This window comes from Paroedura picta, chromosome 7 (genome assembly GCF_049243985.1).
Source record: "Paroedura picta isolate Pp20150507F chromosome 7, Ppicta_v3.0, whole genome shotgun sequence".
NCBI classification, from domain to species: domain Eukaryota; kingdom Metazoa; phylum Chordata; class Lepidosauria; order Squamata; family Gekkonidae; genus Paroedura; species Paroedura picta.
The window spans coordinates 4,001,327-4,021,924 of NC_135375.1; the positions used below are offsets into that span (position 1 = coordinate 4,001,327).

General features: G+C 56.7%; 1 protein-coding gene across 2 annotated transcripts in view; it reads left to right on the forward strand.

The window, feature by feature from the left end:
• Positions 1-18,129, forward strand: part of ARID3C (AT-rich interaction domain 3C) — a 67,638-nt gene extending 49,509 nt beyond the window's left edge. Inside the window, exons 3-8 of one of the 2 annotated variants that reach the window (XM_077346593.1) lie at positions 2,545-2,617; positions 9,541-9,724; positions 10,996-11,240; positions 13,431-13,697; positions 15,252-15,341; positions 16,439-18,129. In XM_077346593.1, coding sequence (XP_077202708.1) covers positions 2,545-2,617; positions 9,541-9,724; positions 10,996-11,240; positions 13,431-13,697; positions 15,252-15,341; positions 16,439-16,575 — 996 coding nt within the window. In that variant the 3' untranslated portion in view covers positions 16,576-18,129. Of the gene's footprint in view, positions 1-2,544; positions 2,618-9,540; positions 9,725-10,995; positions 11,241-13,427; positions 13,698-15,251; positions 15,342-16,438 lie in introns of both variants that reach the window. The other variant, XM_077346592.1, reaches the window with a different exon arrangement.
• Positions 18,130-20,598: the final 2,469 nt, after the last annotated feature.

Below are 20,598 nucleotides of genomic sequence, written 5' to 3' on the forward strand. Positions count from 1 at the left end.
CACAGGTGTCAGCCCAGGCTCAACAGCGATCACAAGGGGCCGTCAAATATTTATCTCCTCCACTCGTGCAAAGGTCAAAGGGGGCTGCTGCGGAGGGCAGGGAGGGGCACCTAGGACTCCCCGGGGAGTGGGAGGCAAAGAGCTGAGCCCATCCAGGCTGCCGGGATGAGCCAATGGCCAGCCGGAGAACCTGGCACCCTGTTGTGCGGGCAGGAGAGCTCCGCTGGGGGGCATCGAGGGGGTGCCTCTTTCCCCGTTGCTTGGGGGGGACAGATGGAAGGCTGTGGGCATTGCTAGCTTACAGCCGCTGCCGTCAATCACCGCAGGAGCCTGCTGTGACCGGGATGGCTTAGAAGGGCCCGGAGAGAGCCAGGAAACTCCCCCATTTCCCCTAACGCAGGTTGTTGGCGGCTCCGTGAACACAATGCTGGACGCGATGGGCCTTGGGTCTGATCCTGCAGGACTTGTATGTTGTTCTCCTTTGGTTCAGCGACAGATCAGCTGTGCTTTTTTGGCAGCCTGGCAGCCCCAAGCGGAAGAGCATCCGAAGAGCCCTGCTGGATCAGACCAGGGAGGGCCCATCTAGTCCATCGTCTTGCCTCACGCTGTGGCCAAAGAATTCCTCTGGAGGTCCAGCAACAGGGCAGAGAGGCCGAGGCCTCCTTAAGAGCACAAGAAGAGTCCCGTGGGGCTCTGACCAGGGAGGGGCCATCTAGCCTACCCTCTTGTCTCACACAAGGGCCAAGCAGTTCCTCTGAAGGGGAAACAGCAGGGCAGAGAGGCCGAGGCCTTCCCTTATAAGAACCCCAGAAGAGCCCTGCTGGATAAAGACCAGTCTATCATTCTGCCTCACACAGTGGCTGACCAGTTCCCCTGGGGGGCCAGCAACAGGCTCCCCCCAGCTCTAGAATTCAGAGGATTAGTTCCCCTGAATGTGGAGGTCCCCTTTAGTCCCCATAGCTAGTAGCCACTGAGAGATTACTCCTGCTTGGATTTGTCTAATCCCCTTTTAAAACCGTCTATTCCTGTGGCCATCCCTGCATCCTCCGGCAGAGAATTCCATGTAAAGTAGCCTTTCCTTGTGTCCCTCCTGAACCTACTGCCCATCGGCTTCCTCGGATGCCCCTGAGTTCTAGTCTTCTGGCAGAGGGAGAAGCTCAGCTCCTTGAAAGGGAGTCTTACAGAAGCTCGACTTGTCTTTGTAGCATCAAAGGTTGCAGAATCTGTTTATTCGGAAGTCCTCCCCCCACCCCAAGAGGCACCTTCCAGGCTCCTGCATGTTCATTTAAGTGGCGCTTGTGCAGGAGAACTTCCCCAGGGATTCTGGGATAGCCAGTCCAGTGGTCTGCTTGCACAAGGGGGCCCTGGATTCTCAGCTTGGTTGGCCAGCGAAGGCTGCATTTCAAAGTGTGTGTGTATACTTGGTGCTATGAAGGTGCTTTTGACCTTTGGTGACCTTATGAATCAGTGCCGTCCAAAGCATCCTAGCTTTTCCAGTCTTGCTCCGGTCTTACAGATGGAGGGCTGGTCCTTGCTTGCTTGCTTGGGTCAGTCCACCCCTGGCTGGCACTTCTGCTTTTCCTGCTGCCTCCAACTTTTCTTCCAGCAATTCCCCGAGGTCATGATGAAAACGTTCTCTTCTCCATAGCAGGAAGGGTGTCCCCATCCCCACCCCATCCCCACCCCTCTCCCTGTTCCCCTGCAGCGCAAGTGGGAAAAGCCCTTGAAAGGACCAAAGAAGAGGGGCGGCAAACAGCAGTGCCCTGCCCCACCCCACCCCACAGAAGAGCATAAGGGAAGCCATGTTGGGTCAGGCCGGTGGCCCCTCCACTCCAACACTCTATGTCACCCAGGAGGACCACTCAGGAGGACCCCCAGCAGAGCCAGGACACCAAAAGCCCCCTGCCCCAGACATAAGAACAAAAGAGAAGCCATGCTGGGTCAGGCCAGAGGCCCATCCAGTCCAGCACTCTCTGCCATGCAGGGGCCAAAACTGAGGGGCCATCAGGAGGTCCACCAGCAGGGCCAGGACTCCAGAAGCCCTCTGACTGTGGCCCCCCGAGCACCAAGTTCGCAAAACGTTACTGCCCCCGACAGAAGAAGATGCTTTGTTCAGGAGGGTAGCCCTATATATCTATCGCTGTAGAAAAAAACTGGAATCTCTTATTTAGCCCTGCCTGAGACTGGGCCGAAAACACTTCCAAAGGGAATTTCCTTGCCTTGAGAACCGGAACGTAAACTTTTGAAAATGAACGCGGCAGGGAGTTGAATCCGGCATTGCACAGTTCGTTGTGCTTCCACAGAATTGGATTGTGCACACCAGTTTGTTGCTGGCTATACGAGGGCGGGGTTACTATTTGGGGGAAGGCCTAAGGGCTTTAGGGGGCACGGCCTTCCTGTTTCTGGAGGGACACAATGAGGTGCCCGGGGGTGTCCTGTCAGTAGCCCCTAAGCCTGGGTGGGAGGAGCACCCTGTTCCCTGGGAGGCCCTGCTTGACCCTCAAGCTGATGTTCTCTCCTGCTTCTCCCCCCCCCCCCCTGCAGCTCTACGAACTGGACGGTGACCCCAAACGCAAAGAGTTCCTGGATGACTTATTTGGCTTCATGCAGAAGAGAGGTGAGTTGGAGTTACCTGAGGGTCTCGCAGTCCCTGCTTAGGGGAAGTGAGGCTCAGGGGAAGAGCCTCCGCTTGGCACACAGAAGGTCCCTGGTTCAATCCCCGCATCTCCAGTTAAAGGAAGAGGCAGCTGGCGATGCAGAAGAGCTCTGCCTAGGGTCTTGGAGAGCCGCTGCCAGTCTGTGTAGACGATACTGACCATGATGGACCAGGGTCTGATTTGGGATGCTACTGGGGAGGGGCTGTGGCTCAGTGGGAGAGCCTCTGCTTGGAACGCAGAAGGTCCCAGGTTCAGTCCCCGGCATCTCCAGTTAAAATTGTTAGCGGGATAAGTCAGTCATAGATATGCACACGCTGTATTTTAGGATTAGGAGAAAAGGATTTATTTAAGGAATGGCCATACCTGATAGTGCAGAGGAGAGATAGAGAGAGAGCCTGTCTACAAGGCTGCCTAAGAGAGAGAGAGAGAGAGAGATGAAGCTTCCGAGAAGGAGCAGGAAATTGCGCCCAAGAGTAGCCACCTGGAGACAGACCAGAGAGACACTTAACAGGAGAGAGAGGTCCTGACCTCCCTGACCTCTCTAATGGTCTTCTTGCTGCCCCCTTCAGGCTCTTCTCTTCTTCTCTTTGCACACCAGACATTACCTATCCCAACAAGAATGGACCAGGTCGGAGGGGGTGGGGGGAAATCCCTGAGATCCTGGAGAACCGCTGCCAGTCTGAGTAGAGAATGCTGACCTTGACCTTGCAGGGTCTGATCCTGCATTGAGCCAGGGGTTGGACTGGATGGCCTCCGTGGTCCTGAAAGCTCCTGCCACTTTAGCCTTGGCGTGCTCTGAAATTTCCTTCAGGGCAAACCGGAGGGAGGGAAGATTTTTTTTGCCTGGAGTTCTGCCCGCAGAGGACCTGGGGAACTTTTCCAGTGTCGATATTCCAGCAGGGCTGGATGCCCGTTTCTTCAAATGCACTTTCAGCACGCTGCAGGCCACTCGAAGTCTGAGCAGTATGCTTCCTTTTCTGGCTGCGCTGCCCAGTGAACGCCCCCTCCGCCCCCCTCAGCACCCTCGGCCTGGATTCGTGGACCCTCGGCCTGGATTCGTGGACCACGGTCCTTTAAACGACTCCGGCCTTTTGTGGTCCCCCCCCCCGAACCCACCACCCTGGGCCTCCCCCCTCCCGGTTAATTAGCGCCACATTAACCTCTGCCTGCGGTTTTATTTCCTATCGAGCGGCCTGTTCATTAATCCAGATGCTGGCAAAGGGCTCTAATTGATGGCGGCCCCTGGACAGGCATCGGCCGTGGGGGGCGGGGGGTGGGGGGTGGGGGGCTTTTGAAAAGTGTTCTGCGGCTCGGTGGGGGGTTGGCAGGAGAGGTCAGAGGTTAAAGCATTTATCGAATCACCTCAATTGCCAGAGCTTCCTATTTATCCCGCCCACCCTGATTACAAAAACCCAGCACTCATTTCCACGGTGGGGAGGGCTGTCACAGGCTGGCCGGGCGGAGCAGAGAATCTGGCCTGACACCCCTGCCTGGCTCCCCGGGAGAGTGCAGTCCAAGAAACAGGTTGCCATCTGACCATCAGGAGCACAGTGGAGCATGTGCAGAGTACTTTTCCGTCCATTTGGAGCCACCTGTGATTTGGCACTGGGTTATTGCTCCTGTTGGCCTGCTAAGCGGAGAGGAAAAAGCGTGGGGAAAAGCTTGTGATAGGCTGAGCGGATCAGGGCCGTTGGCTGCTTGAGCAGACCTTTTCCGCCTCCGTGTCGTGCATATTCCTTTCCAGAACTTAGTTGTATTTGCAGTGGATAGTGGGTGTTGTGATTGTAGATCTGCCAAGGGCTGAGCTTGAGGGCCACGGAATGGACCAAAGCGTGGAGTGGAACTTCCATGGTCGGGGGCCTCTGAAATTCATTGGGGGAGGCTACCTGTCAATAATTTATCAAACTCACCTTTCTTCCAGAGAAAGGCTGATATGGTCTCCCCCCCACCCCATGCCTCTGTGTAGCCCACACAACAACCTTGCAAGGTAGGTGAGAGAGGGAACATCTCACTCAGAATGTCCCAGTTGCTTTCATGGCCGAAGGGAGACTTCAGTTCAGATCTCCCGGGGCCCAATCCGTATTCTGACCTCTGCACCACACGGCCTCTTTGGCGACTGCCCCCCACAGGACGTGGGCTTCTCCCTTTCCGATCAGTGGGGTTTGCGCCCAGACTGTCCGGCTGCTGGTCAGCACAGTCCGATCCATCCATCTCCCTTTAGGGTTCCATGTTCCCCAAAAGCTGGGGGCACAGCCAAGGAGAAGGGAGGGGGTATCGGCCACCCCTGTGGAGTGCAGACCCCTTTTGCTTCCCCCCAAGCAAAATACTTGACCCTCACGGAGAATTCTTTCAGTGGCTCCACCTGGATTAAGCAGACTGACCGCCAGCATCCCCCCCTCCCCGACCGGATTGTCCGGAGACCTGATCCTCTCGGCCCTCCCGCTGCCTTGGACACACGAGGCCGGGAGCCTCATTATCTGAGCGGAGCTAATTAACTGGCTCTCTCCTGGCGGAGATAAGGGCGCTAATTAACTGCTGCTCTCCCCGGCCGTACATCTGTATCGGAGGGCCTTTGTGAGGCTCCTGCCATTGGGGCTGAGGGATCGAATCCTGCCAGGGCGGGGGGGGGGGGCTGCTTCCCCCAGGGAGCCTCGGTCAATGCCCATAAATCCACAGCGGGGAGATAAGGGCCAAGATGTCCCGGCCCTCTCTTCTCAGGGCATCGATCTTGGGGAGGGACGGCAGGCGAGTCTGGCAGCTCCCCCGTTGGCATTCATCTGCCTGCCGGTCCCCCGGTCCCATCTTAATCTGCCCCAGAGATCTGTGTCTCTATTAGGGCCCTGCAGAGGGACGGAGGCAGGAGCGATGGGCTCTCCCACCACTGGCGGAGGGGGCCGGAGGCCACGTCAGAGCAGCCCCCACCTGTCCTCTGCACCTTCCAAAGTGGCCCTTCTGTCTCCGGGGGAGCTGAGCCGTCTGGGAGAGCGAGATACAAGTCAAATAATAAATAGGAATAATTATGATCTCCAAAGACTGCAGAGAAGCCATCCTTGTAGGAGAAGGGCAGCTCCCTCCTGGAGGCTGCAGAGAGACTCTGTGGGTGGAGTGGAGCGGGGGGGGGGGGTCGGGCAGAAGAAGAGCAAGGCCCAGTGGCACTGTCCCACAGGCTACAGTGAGGGAACTGAGGCAGGGCCCTTGACCAACCAGGAGGTCCTCCAGTCCAAGCCACCCTGGGACTAACAGGCTTTGTGTGACAGCAAGATCTTGCTCCTCCCCCCCCACCCCCAGGATCTTGCTCTTGGGCAACAGGCCAGGACATGGGTGCAAATTCTGCCACTCAAAGACTTGCTGCAAAGCTTTTTTCCCAGTGGGGGTCCAATGCCACAGAGTCCCCCTTCCAAAGGGAGCTGATCAATTGTGATGTTGGGAGATCTCCAGGTGCCGCCTGGAGGCTAGCTACCCTAGCTCCACAGTAAGGCACCCTCCCCCAGGCTGCAAGCACCTGCATTTAGCAGTTAAGCATTCTTGCGTGTCCTCCCCCTGGCCACCCGTGGGGGGTGGGGGGGAAGGGTTGCCTGATCCAGGAAGGGAGGTTTGGGGCTGGGGCCTGGGGAGGAAAGGGACACCGAGTCCTGCCCCCCCCCCTCCAAAGCAGCCCTTTTCTCCGAGCAAACTGATCTCTGCAGTCTGGAGATGAGCTGGAATTTTGGATGTTATTTCTGTTAGCAGAGTAAATAAGTCGGAGATATGCACACGCTGTGTTTTTGGATTAGGAGAAAATGATTTATTAAGGAATGGCCATACTTGGATAGTGCAGAGGAGAGAGAGAGAGAGAGAGCCTGTCTACGTGGCTGCCTGAGAGAGACAGAGAGAGAAAGAGAGATGAAGCTTCCGAGAAGGAGCCGGAAATTGCGGCCAAGAGTAGCCACCTGGAGACAGACAAGAAGGACACTTAACGGGAGAGAGAGGTCCTGACCTCCCTGACCTCTCTAATGGTCTTCTTGCTGCCCCCTTCAGGCTCTTCTCCTCTTCTCTTTGTACACCAGACATGGCCTATTGCAACAATTCCAAGGCTCATTCTGGGGCCACCCGGGGCTCTGCCTGGCTCCTGACTCGGGTTGTGCCCCCCGGCACACTTCGGCCGCTTTGTTAAGAAAAGAGCCAAATAAAGGGGGACACGAGAGAGGCTGATAGAATTTTGTCTGGGGTGGAGAGACCTGACAAAGATCATTTTTTCTCCCTCTCCCCAAAGACTAGAACATGAAGGTGAGGGGCAGCAGGTTCAGGTTGGACAAAAGGAAAGACTCCTTTTCACAGAGAGGGGATTAAAATGTGGAGTCCCTGCCGGAGGATGCAGTGATGGCCACAGGAAGAGACCGCTTTCAAAGGGGATTAGAGAGATCCATGGAGGATCAGCCTGTCTGTCATGGCTCCTAGCCAGGGTGGGTGAGGGGAACCTCCCCATTCAGAGGCACTAAACCTACGAATCCTAGACCCAGGAAGCAACTTCTTGGCCTCTACGTTGTGTTCTTGGCCATCCAGAGGAAGTGACCAGCCACTGTGGGAGACAGGACGCTGGACCAGATAGGATCCAGCAATGCTCTTCTCGCATTATTCTCAGGGGAAGGCTTCAACCTCTGTGCCCTGTGGTTGGTCCTCCAGAGGAACTGGCTGGCCACTGGGTGAGACGGGAGGCTGGACTCGATGGACCTTCACTGGCCTGATCCAGCAGGGCTCTTCTGATGTTTGATGCAGGTCTTTTCCTCTCTGTCCTATGATTGGCTCCCCAGAGGAACTGGCTGGCCACTGGGTGAGATGGGCTGAACTAGATGGACCCCTGGCCTGATCCAGCAGGGCTCTTCTGATGTTCAGATGTTCTCCCTAAGAACAGAGGCAGGATCTGGCCCCAGCAGTTGTGAATGCAGATGCTCGCTCAGCAGCGGGTGGGGGAGCAGCCCCCATCTCTCCTTTTTTTCCAAAGAGAGACAAAACAAGCAAAATGGGTTCTGCAAAAAGAATAAAGGGAGCCATTTTTCAGGCTTACGAGGAACAGCCCAGCCGATACCGGGGCCATAAATTAGGTGAGGCAGAAAGCGGCCCAGAGTGACGGGCGGCTTGGAGGGGAGGGGAGGCCCCCCCAACTTCTCGGCTGCAAATGAATGGCTTTCCGATAGAGCCCTCCCCTCCCTCCCTGCTCCCATTCATGACCACCCAGGAGAAGGCCAGGCATAAATTAAGAGCTTTTCTCCAGGTGTCAGAGGCTGCGTGCCTCGGAAGCAGGGCTGGTGTTGGGGTAGTTGGCTAATAGAGCAGAGTTTGTCCAGCCGGAGCACAGGTAAGAAATCTGTTGCAAAAGAAAAGTCAATTCACATTTATTCAGGTCGATCCAGTTCACATCCAGGCTGCAGTCCAAAGAAGAGAAGGGAAGGAGCCTCGTCTAAAGCGTACTTTTTGGGTCCCAAATGGCAGCTTGTCCAGCATCATGTGTGCGGGAGGATGAGGGCATTGTCTGTGCAGGAGAGTCCTGCAGAGATGTGTGTCTCCATGGAAGGCCATGTGAAGCATTTGAGAGGGCAAAGGGGCAGGGGCAGAAGGCAGCTCCCAGGTGAAGCCAGAGCGAGGAGATAACACCTGCACAGTCTTAGAGTGATGTAGCTCCCCCCACTGGCCAGGCATGCTGAGTCACTCACTTCAACAAATGCCAGGCAAAATCAGGGCTGGTGGGAATTTGGGTTGCCCCGTGTTCTTAGGGATGCAGGGTTAGCCACATTCCTGCTCCATAAGAACATCAGAAGAGCCCTTCTGGGTCAGACCAGGGAGGGTCCATCCGGTCCAGCCTCCCTTCTCTAGGTGTCAGCAGGGCCTGGTGTTGGGGCCAGCCAGTTTCTCTGCAGGGCCAGCAACAGGAGGCCGAGGCCTTCCTAAGAACATCAGAAGAGCCCTGCTGGGTCAGACCAGGGGTCCATCCAGTCCAGCCTCCCGTCTCACCCAGGGGCCAGCCAGTTCCTCTGGAGGGCCAGCAACAGGGCAAAGAGGCCCTTTCCCTGATGCCTCCTGGCTTGGGGTTCCCAAGATTGAGTGCCTCTGAATGTGGAGGTTCCCCTCAGTCACCATGGCTAATAGCCACAGATAGGCTTCTCCTCCATGAATTTATCTAACCCCATTTGAAAGCTGTTGATTCCCGTGGCCATCACTCTGTCTTCTGGCCACCTTTTAATCCTTCTCCATGCACAGTAATATGTCCCTTTGTCCCTCCTGAATCCAGTGGCCCTCAGCCTCACTGGATGTCCTCGAGATTTAGTATCCAGCATCCCTCCCAGGGAGACCGGGTCACTCATCTCTGTCTCTCTCTGTCTCTCTCTGTGTCTCTCTCCACCTGCTGGCTCCCAAGGGAGCCTCGGGCACGGTGGCACTGAGAACTCTTGTCCCGGTGACCCGAGAGGCTGTTAATTAGCCGGAGAGAGTGCCGCGAAGAGCTGTCAATGCGGCAGGGTTATTGGAATTGATTTCAGTTTAAACATCAAGCCAGGCTGGTGGGGCAGAGTGCATGCTGGGAAATCCGGCCCGGGGGCCGGCCAGCAGCAACCCGGCAGAATTCCGCTTTGGCCGTCGGGTTCCCAACTCCAGGCTGCAAGAGTCCTGGAGTTTGCTGGGGGGCGGGGAGGGAGCTCAGCAGCCACAGAGGCCGCCCTCCGAAGCCCCCGTTTCCTCCAAGGGAACCGAGATATCTCATTTAGGGACTCTGGGAGGCTTGGATGCCACACTGGATGACTCAGTATTTGTATAAGAGGTGGTTCATCTGGGATTTGGGCTACTTCTCCTTCCCCCTCTGGGGTTGTTGATTCTGTGGGACCTTTCCCCGCTCCCTCTCTCCCTTTCATAGGGACGCCTGTGAACCGGATTCCCATCATGGCCAAGCAAGTCCTGGACCTGTACACGCTCTACCGGCTGGTGACGGAGAAAGGGGGTCTGGTGGAAGTCATCAACAAGAAGATCTGGCGGGAGATCACCAAGGGCCTCAACCTGCCCACCTCCATCACCAGCGCGGCCTTCACCCTCCGCACCCAGTGAGTGGCCTGGAGACGCCGGATTGGGCAGGGGACGGGCCTGCTGCCTCTCGCCCCCGGGCTGCGTCTCTCAAGTAGGGAGTGGCCATTGGCTGAGTGTCCCTTATGTCCACCTGGGCTTCCAAAGGCCTGGAGTGCTGCCAGACTGAACTGGCCACCTGGAGCCAAGTGTTGCCAGCTCCTGTTTGGAAGTTCCTGGAGATTTTGTGGGTGGAGCTAGGGGAGGTCAGTGTATAGGAAAGGGGGAAGAAGACGAAAAAGAGTTGGTTTTTATACTCCACTTCCCCTGCCCAAAGGAGTCTCCAAGCAGCTTCCAAGCACCTTCTCTTCTTCTCCCTGCAACCTGTGAGGGAGGGGAGGCCGAGAGAGCTCTGACAGAACTGCTCTGTGAGAACAGCACTGTGACGAGCCCAAGGCCACCCAGCTGGCTGCATGTTGGGGAGCAGGGAATCAAAGCTGGCTTGCCAGATTAGAAACCACCGCTCTTAACCACAACTGCAACCTGGGAGGGACCGTAGAATATTGTTTTAGGTCTAGTGGTGCCTTTAAAACCTGTTTGCTAATTCCACGCATGTTGAATGCGCTTTCAATGTGCTTTTGCAGTTGGGTGACGCGCTCTGAAACAGCACACAGTGTGTGGAAAGTTTAATCCCGGGTTGAAGCTTTTGTGCTCCTTGTTCTTCTGCTTCCGACCAACACAGCTGCCCCCTGAGTCTGGTGCCATAAGAGCCGTACATCAAACCAGGTTTCCCCTCCAAGGGAACTGACCTCTGTAGCTGGAGCTTGGTTGTAGCGTGGAGAGATCCCCAGGCCCGCCCTGGAGGCTGGCAACTGAAAGCCGGCAGGTTCAGGAAGGATCCAAGCCCAGCATGGTGGGGGGCAGGGTGGACGTGCAGAGCCCAGCAAAGGGAACCTGGCAGAACATGCTTCTGTGTTGCAGTCCAGAAGCTGGCTGGCATCCCTCCTGCCTAGGATTGCTCAGGGAAATCAGGGTGCCCCCACCCAAGTCTTTTCCTTTGCACCCAGCTGGGGACGGGTGGAGAGACAGCCAGATTTCGTGAGCTCCCCGAAGAGTGTCCCTGCTCTTTCCCTCTGATGCGGGCATGCGCCCTCCCGTCCTGCATGGAGATACAGGGAGGGTGCCGCTGCATCCGTTGGATTTCCACCTGCTGTTACGGGCCTCAAGCCTCCCTGAGAAGAAATGCCTCTGGAAAGGATTCCAGAAGGGATCTTGCCTCTCGGCATGGCTCTCCTCTCCCTCTGCCCGGCAGGTACATGAAATACCTCTACCCATACGAGTGCGAGAAGCGGGCGTTGAGCTCTCCTGGGGAGCTGCAGGCCGCCATCGACAGCAACCGGCGGGAGGGGCGGAGGCAGACCTTTGGGACCACCCTGTTCAACTACTCCCCCGTGGGGACGCCGGCCGTCTTGCCTTCCCCCAAGCTCCCTGTGCCTGCCCTCACCATCTCCGCCCACAGCTGCAGCCAGATCAGCCAAGTCCACAGCATCAAGAAAGGTGAGCAGCTGCCAGCTTTGGGGCCTGGGGGAGGGGCAGGAGGGCACCTGTGTGGGGGGGGGCAGAAGAGGCAGAAAAAAACCCTCAGGTTTGCTCTGTGGATACTCCTGGCCTCTCCCTCTTTGGCTGCCTGTTCAAAGCTGGTTGTTGACCTTGCCGGACGACCTCCTTGGACTCGTTGACTCTTGTTCCCTTGTAGACAGCTTCAAAAGGGGACTGGATAAACTATATGGGACAGAGGCCCATCACTGGCTGTTAGCCACGTGATTCAGAGGGAACACTGTGTCTGGGGCAATGATGCTCTGTCTCCTTGGTGGTTGGAGGGCCACAGGGGGAGGGCTTCTGGAGTCTGACCCCTCTGGTGGACTTCCTGATGACCCCTGGGTTTTGGCCACTGGGTGACACAGAGCTGGGTGGACTGGGTGGCCACTGGCCTGATCCAACATAGCTTGTTACATTTTATGTCTGGGACATTGATGCTCTGCATTCTTGGTGGCAGGAAACAGTGGGTGGGCTTCTGTTTTTCTGGTCCTGTTGGTGGACCTCCTGATGGCCCCTGGGTTTTGGCCACTGGGTGACACCTGATCCAGCATGGCTTCTCTTCTGTTCCTTTCTCTGAGGCAGGGAGGCTCTGCCTTCTTGGCATTTGGGGGGCCACAGTGGGAGGGTTTCCGAAGTCCTGTCCCCACCAGTGGATCTCCTGATGGCCCCTGGGTTTTGGTGCCTGTGTGATGCTCTGTTGGACATGGTGCATCCAGTTTGCCCCAAAATCTGGAGAGGACAATGTCATTTAAAAACTCTACCTTCCCAGCTGGCGAATCCTTTCTCTTTTAAAGGTCTAGTTTCAGTTAGTTCCCTTTTAGCCGGGTCTCCCCTGTGGCCAGGCACCCACCCAGGACCTCCGTTGTATCTCCAGGAGATCCGGAGAAGGCTCTGTAGAGCCGAGTTTCATTTGCCTCTCGATGACAACCAACCCCAAAGCCACGAAGGGTTTGTCCTAAGGCTTGACCTACAGGTCGAAAAGCACGGGGGGCAGAATTGCACCCGATTGAACCCCCAAGATAGGCGGCCCATGAAGGATCAGCCCTTTGAGTCTGGTCCGGTCTGGGATTTGTTGATTTGTTGACTTGATTTCTAGACCACCCTATCCAGGAGACTGGCTCAGGGCAGTGTACAGAAGTTAAATACAATTTTAACTTTAAATTAATCTTAAAAGTCTTTGGCACAAACAGGCTAAAACCAGCAGCGGCCTCTCATCGCTCAGAGCAGGCAAAGCTCCGGAAGAGATCTGGAGCTTTTTCCGCTCCATGTTGGTAGTTGACAGGGGGATCGGCAGGACCGTGAAATAGGGCAGTGTGGTTTCACTTTGGCTCCAACCAAAAGCCTGGCGGAAGAGCTCCGTTATATTGATCTTGTATTTATTATTACTTCTTGGATTGTTTGCTGCTGCTCCAGACCGGCCAGCCTGCAGCGGCTCACAACATTTGTCCATAAAAAGATAAAACCACAGAGAGTTTAAAAAACACCCCCTCCCACCCCTCCCTTACCAGCCGCAAGATTGCTGTTGTACACGTGTGCATGAGCCCAGGGAGGTGTGTTACAGGTGGAGCCAGAAGCACCAGAGGAGGGCCAGATCTGCTAAGGGGAGAGGAATGGGAAGGCGACTGTAAGCCGCTTTGAGCCTCCTTCGGGTAGGGAAAAGCGGCATATAAGAACCAACCCTTCTTCTTCTTCTAAGTCCTGGCCTCAACCCAACGCCTGGCAAAAGAGTTCCCTCTTGCAGGCCCTGCGGAACTGAAGAGGTTCCGGCAGGGTCCTTAAATCTTCTGGGGACTCATTCCAGCAGGCAGGGGCCAGGGACGAAAAGGCCCAGCCGAGGCCAGGCGAACCTCACAAGGACGGGGAACCTCCAACCCGTGTGTACCCATGCAGGGGGAATAGGGGGTTAAGCAGTCCCTCGTGCACATGGGGCCCTTAAAGGTCAGTACCAGAACCCTGAACCTTGTGGCCATGCCTCCCCCTGCTCTGAAGAGAAACCCCAAGCGTGGGACCCAGCAGCTGAGCGGCAGGGCTGAGCCTGTCTACTGGTGCGGGACCAAGAAGGCCCTGGATCCGTGCCTGAGTCTCCCCAGCGCAGGCCGGCCGCCACCTGCTCCACCCTTCCGCCTCCCTCCCTTTCTGCTACAGAAGACAGCCTCCTGGCGTCTGCCATGCCCAGCCGCATCGCCCTCCCCGTCAGCCTGGCCGGGCATCACCTGGCGGCAGCGCAAGCAGTGGCGTCTCAGGCGGTGGCCCTGGAGCAACTGCGGGAGAAGCTGGAGACGGGGGAGCCGCCGGAGAAGAAGATGGCGCTGGGGGCGGAGGAGAAGCAGCGGCTGGTCCAGCACGCCCTCCAGCAGAACCTCCTGGCCGTGGCCTCCCAGTTCCCGGTCAACATCAAGATCAACAACTGCGGAGGCAAGTCTCTGCGGGGGACGGGGCTGCCCCTGTCTGTGACCAGGGACCCTGGGAATTGTAGTGCCGGTAGGCTTGCCAACCTCCAGGAGGGGCCTGGAGTTCTCCTGGAGTTGCAAAGGGGCTCCAGATCTGCAGGAAAGCGGGAAACCTCCCGGGCCCACCAGATTTTGGGGTGTAGAAACCTCCAGGGGTCAAAGCTCCCTTAATCAATGGAAAGTCTGGTGGGTCTCAGAGCTGCTCCTGGGTTGGGACGGAGGAGTCCAGGCTGCAAAGTTTTATTTATCTGCAGGGGATGGTTTGATTTCGGAGCGCTTTGGAGTTATTTAGCAGTGGTCCTGGCCTGTAGTTCTTTCTAAGTCTGGGCAGTGGACAAGGACAAGAGTCCAGGCGCACCTTGAAGTCCTTGTCCACTGAAGTCCTTGTGTAGCCCAACCCCCTGCACTATGCAGGACACTCACATCCCAATCGCTCATCTACTGTAACCTGCCACCCCCTTGAACCTTCACAGAATCAGCCATGAAGGGTTACCTCCCCTTTGCCCATACCTGCCCAGCCCGGGTATGGATTGCCACCCTGCAGGCATGCAGTTTGCTTCCTCGTGGTGGGCAGCGATGATCAACAAACGCTGGGGTGTCCATTGAGACCCTCAGAGGAGGCAGCACTGGGGCCAGATTTCCCGGGGAGCATAGAATCCTAGAGCTGGAGGGGCCATTTCGGCCATCTAGTCCTCCTGAGGAAATTGGGGTAACCGTGGGTGGGCTGGTAGTTGTGATTTCTTGCACTGTGCAGGTGGTTGGACTAGATGAGCCTGTAGGTCCCTTCCAACTCTATGATTCTATGACTGGGATGGACTTAGTACAGGAGTCCCCAACGTGGCATCCAGCCCCTGGACACCTTTTCTGGTGCCAGCCAAGAATTTTCGTGAAGTGGGTGGGGCCAGGCGGGGCTTTCCCCAGCAAGGCTTCTGAGAAGCCATTGGAGATAAAATGTTCTTTTGTTGTCAGCTGCCCCTTGACTTCATGCCAGGACGTAAGCTGTGGCAGCTGCTTTGTGGCTGGTTCCATCTCCTACAGCAGCCTTTTTGCGGTTGGCTCCACCTTTGGTAGCAGCCATTTTGTGGATGGCTCCGCCTCCTGCAGCAGCCTTTTTGTGGCTGTGCCTTCCGCACTGTGTTAGAATTCCAAATGTGCCAACAGGCTTTAAAAACTTGGGGACCCTGACTTAGTATAAGGTATTTCATAAGTGGGGGGGGAGGCATACATAGCCAGGAGCACAGGGTCTTTTAAATGGGGAGGGGGACCTGGTTCTCAGTGTAGCCCCCTGGATGCTGCTGTCTGGTTTGCATGCGTTTTCCATGTGCCACATGCTGCTCGATTCCCTCATTGGAGTCAGGTTTGTGCTGAATGCTCCCGGTGTTCCCTTTTGCTCTGATTCCGAGATCGTCTCATACCCGGACGTTGAACTCGCGGCTTGGCTGGCCCTTGTGCCCGTCTCCGGGGCCAGCTGCTGTCCTTCTAACCCCCCCCCCCTCGGTGTTTCTTCTCCCCCTTCCAGATGACAGACAGGAGGCTGCATTGAACCTGTCCACCAACGGCTTTAGCAGCATCAACATGTCAATAGAAATAAATGGAGTTGTCTACACAGGTAAATAGGAGGGCCGCCCGGCCTGGGTAATTGCAGCCGGGAAATCCAATACGTTGCAGCCGTAGCCGGCCGCTGGAGCCCCCCCCCCCCCCCGGTTGGATGCCTTCTCTATACAATCCATCGCCTTGGAGGTCCAGGAATGTGCTGCAGGGATCGGGGTTTGCCCCGGGGGGAGTGCCCGTGTGTGGCGTGTGATACAGGTGGCAATCATGTGAGCATTCACACCTGAAATTACCTCCAGACGGAGCCCCCTGGAAGATTGACAAAAGGGCATTGTTGCATTGAGGCTGGCTCGTTCCCTCGTTCATGGCCGAGTCCATTAAGGCAGGAGGGGAAGAAGAAGAAGAAGAAGAGTTGGTTCTTATATGCCGCTTTTCCCTACCCAAAGGAGGCTCAGAGCGGCTTACATTCGCTTTCCCTTTCCTCTCCCCACAACAGACACCCTGTGAGGGAGGGGAGGCTGAGAGAGCCCTGAGATTACTGAAGAAGAAGAAGAGTTGGTTCTTAGATGCCACTTTTCTCTACCCGAAGGAGTCTCCGAGGCTTACAATCACCATCCCTTTCCTCTCCCCACAACAGACACCCTGTGGAGTGGGTGAGGCTGAGAGAGCCCTGATATCACTGCCCGGTCAGAACAATTTTATCAGTGCCATGGTGAGCCCAGGGTCACCCAGCTGGTTGCATGTGGGGGAGCGCAGAATCGAACCTGGCTTGCCAGATTAGAAGTCTGCACTCCTAACCACGACACCAAACTTGCTCTCAAGGCCACAGACCCCTGGTTGGGCATCCCTGCACTGAGCGGTTTCTAGCCTTTGTGGCAGGAGTCACCAGCTTGGTGCCCAGGGATCCCACTGATAGCCCCCTCCTCCAGGAATCTGTCTGATTCCCCTTGAGAGCCCTGCCTTGCTGCATCCTCTGGCAGTCAATTGCACTGTGCAAAGAAGTATTCCCTTCCCCCCCCCTTTTCAAGCACAAGGGCGAGGAGGACAGAGGTGCTGGCCTTGGTCACAAGGGACAGAGTGGCTTAGAGGTTGTTTTTGGCCCATGAAGGCCGGCTTGCCTCCCTTGTAACTCCCTCGTCTCTTTTGCCCCGGCAGGTGTGCTCTTTGCCCGGAGATCCGGCGTCGCAGGCAGCCCCGGGGGTGCTCACAGCCACGGCAGCCCCATGATGCCACAGAGCCACTTGCTGTCCACGGCGCCACGCGGCCATGCTCCAGCCAGCACCTCGGCATGAGGGGGACACACCAAGAGCTTCTGCCGTGTCTTGGACTGTGGGGCAGCACTTCAGCCACCCCCCCCCCAAGGGCCAGCCAAGGTCAAACTTTGTTTGCGTGGCCTCTGCAAACTGGGCGGGCAGCCCCATCTTTTCGTGGCAACCTGCCTGGGGGATTTCGGAGCCGTGGACAGGCAGAGATGCCCGGAATGGAGGCAGAAGACGGACGCTTGGGAGGGGCCGTGTGCGTGTGTGGGAGGGGGGCAGGCTTCCTGAGGGGGTTCTTTCCTTTCCCGGGACTCTGGAGGGGGCTCCGTCCTGGACTTGGCTCTGGGGCCTGAGAAGACGCGGGACCCCGAGAGCAGCATGCACCCCTCCCCTCTCCTCGGAGGCCACATCTGCAGCCCCACAAGTCCCACGCAGCAGGCTCTGAAGCCCAGGGCACCCACCCCCTCTGCTTTTCCCTCCAGCTCCCCAGCGGGGAACTGAAGCTCACATGGGAGGGGGGCAGGATCCCAACTGCAGGGGGCAGCACAGAAGACCAAAAGGATGAACCCTGGCGGCATTCCAGGGCTGCCAGCGCTGGGTTGAGAGACACCTGGAGGCTTTTGGGGGGGGGTGGAGCCTGGGGAGGGGAGGGGCATACAAGGCCATCGAGGCCACCCTCAACGGCAACCATGTTCTCCAGGGGAGACGATCCTGATTGTCTGGAGATCTCCAGGCCCCAGCGGGAGGCTGGCAACCTTTTCAACGCAGAATGCTGGAAGACACGACCGAGGGGCTTCCCGGACCAGATTGGGGCCAAGGGCAGCGGAGTGGGAAGGGGTGAGGTAGGGGCAGGTGGGGAAGCCAGCGATGGGTGGGCTCTGCCTAGGTGGCCTCCATCTTTCTCCTCCGCATTCCCCTTCCTCGGTGCATTATGGGGACTGTAGTTCCCAGGACAGTGATGAAAGGGGGCCACCAGGTTCAGAGTGGGAAATTTCGGATGTGCCTCGCAGAGACCTCTTGGCCCCCAGGTGGGACCCAGCAGGAAGAATCAAAGCAGGAATGAGCAGAACAGACCTGGAGCCTTTAGAGGCAGAAGGGGGGGATGGAGGTTGTAAGGCTGCCAACTCCTGGGCATTTGGGGGAGGATCCTAGGGAGAAGAGAGTTTGGGGATGGAGCTAGTCAGGGATGTGACCCCATAGAGAGTCCACTCTCCAACGCAGCCATGCCCTCCAGGGGAGCCGATTTCTGTAGTCTGTAAATCAGTTGCAATTCTGGGCATCTCCAGCCCCTGCCTGGAAGTTGGCACCCCTAGGATATTGCACTGTGGCGGGACAGAGTCTGGGTTCGTGCCTGGGGGAGACTGAGGGGATGGATAACTGAACAGCCCCTCTTTCTTGGCTGTTGCCCTGTTGCCCACCTCCAGCCCCCTAGCGTGATGCAGAATCCCCCGCGCCCCCAAACCCCTCCCCGTCATGACGGACACAGGAGCCCCATCAGGGCACAGGCGCATGGCTCCCCCTCAGCGCACTTTCCACGGGCCCCTCTGGGAAGAGGCCGCTGGGTTTTGCCTCCTCTCGAACCTGGGGGTGGGGATGGGGATGGGGGAGCGGGGGGGGGCAGGGAACTGGTCTTGTGCTTGTGCAGAAGCCTCCATGTACCAAAGAAGGGACCGACTTCATCTACCTCATGTTCTTTAAGACGTGCCAATGGGCGGGCCGACGCCAGGAACGGCCCCGGCTGGCAGATGGCAGCAATACAGGCCAAGGGTCATCCGGGCACTTGAGGGCACCACCGGCCGGGGCAGCGGTAGAGAGGCCGCCTTCGGCTTGTTTCCCTCACCCAAGCCTTTTGAAAGACTCATGCGCTTAACCAAAGAACCTCACTTCCCTTCTTCCACGGGGATGGGGCCACGGGTGCTGTACGTGGTCGGCAGCCGAGGGATCCGGTCTCTGAGGCGGGTGCTGCTGGGACGGCTCGAGAAGACCCTCAGGATGGCCGGAGCCAGGGGTGGGGGCCACCAGGGGTGGCAGTTTCCAAGCTCTTGAACCCAAGGCGGGACGCACGGGGCAGCCGGTGGCAGAGACGGCAGTGCACCAAGAAGGCAAAGGGAGGAACCAGCAATCTCATGGTCTCTGTCTGTCTGTCTGTCTCTGGACTGTTCTTCTGTTGCTGTGCTAAGCTGGACACTCGCTCTCTGTACAGGACACTTGCTTTGTCAGCCTCACTTTCAGCTTGGTTTCTCTCTGTCTCTCTCTCTGTCTCTCTGTCTCTCTCTTTTTCACACGCTCTTTGAATCTCTCTTGTACGTTTTTGGAGTTGATCCGGCACACCGCCTGGGAGCTGGATTGTGGTGCTCAGGGGAATGTAAGGTATTGTGATGGGGGGGAAAAAACGGAATGGCAACATTTTTTAAAGACAATAATGGGCAAAAGAGTCATTTTTTTTCCCTTTGGTTGCTTGGAATTCCAGCACATTTTCACAATTAAAGAGAAATGCTGCTTTTCGGTCGCACCCGATGGCCTGGCATCTCGTTCTTGCATCTGCCCTTTCCAGAAGGGACTGCGCTTTTATTTATTTTTTTACTCAGAATGCATTTTGCTCCCTGAGTTTCAGGACTTCGGAAGCCCATCCCCAGAGCTGCCTGGAGTAATCCTTGTATCTTCGGGGACTGAAGTATCTTAGGCAGGGGTAGTCAAACTGCAACATTTGCTGGCAGGGGCTCATGGGAAATGTAGTCCATGGACATCTGGAGGGCTGCAGTTTGACTACCCCTGATCTTAGGACACTGGAATACAGAACATCTCTGCCCCAGATGTAAGAGAAGCCGTGCTGGATCAGGCTAATGGCCTATCCTGTCCAACACCCTGTGTCACACAATGGCCAAAGCCCTGGTGCCATCAGCAGGTCAACAAGTGGGGCCAGAACCTCAGAATACCTCCCCCTCTGGCCCCCCAAGCACCAAGAAGACCGCATCATGGCCCCGGACATAAGGCCGTAAGAGAAGCCCTGTTGGATCAGACCAATGTCCCATCCAGTCCAACCCCCTGTGTCACACAGGGGCCAAAGCCCAGGGGCTTTCATGAGGTCCACCAGCGGGGCCAGAACTCTATAAGCCCTTTGAATGGTGTCTGTCTCTCCCTGCCCCAGATGGAGTGTCCCATCTCTGCCTTGTGGCTCAGAGAAACTGATAGACCACTGCCCCATAAGCTTGTCCAGTCCTCTCTTGAAGCAGAGACTTGTAGCCACTGTCACTTATAGAATCATAGAGTTGGAAGGGGCCATAGAGGCCATCTAGTCCAACCCCCTGCTCAACGCAGGATCGGCCCTAAAGCATCCAAGAAAAGTGTGTATCCAACCTTTGCTTGAAGACTGCCAGTGAGGGGGAGCTCACCACCTCCTTAGGCAGAAAGAAGCAAACATCATTTGGAAACATTTTAAAAAATGGGCTGGTTGGGTCTCTGAAACATGGGGCATCTTTGCAATGAAAGCAGCCCCCAGCAAGCCTTGGCCCTCTCAAGGGACGTGTGGAAGTACGAATATTTCCCTGTGCTAGAAAAGGGTCTTGCATGAATTCAGCCGGATCGATTGATGTTCCCGCCCTATGTATATCCCCCCTTTCTGCCCAACCAGAGGTGCTCTGACATCAGTAACAAACACAAAACAAAAAGACATGGTGTGAACGGCGAAAACAAAAGCTCAAATGCACAAGGGAGACCCGAAGCAGCAGGAAGGGGAGAGACCTGCGGAAGGAGGTGGTGGCACAAGGCAGGACTTAACCAGCGATAGAAAGGGGTGGGTCTGGTATCCCGGGGGTGGGAATCTTGCTGCCACGATTGAGAAGAAGCCACCTCTCACCTGAGTAGCCTCCGAAATAACAGGAATTGGTGGGTCCATTCCTGAGGAAGGCCAGCCCCTCTGCAGATGCCAGAGGAGGGCATCACACAACCATGGCATCTGGACAGTGGGTCACGCTACCGTGATGAGGCTCTTCTATTGGGAGATGGTGTGGACCTCACAAGGGAGGGGGGAAATGTCTTTGCAAAGAGTCTCGCAGA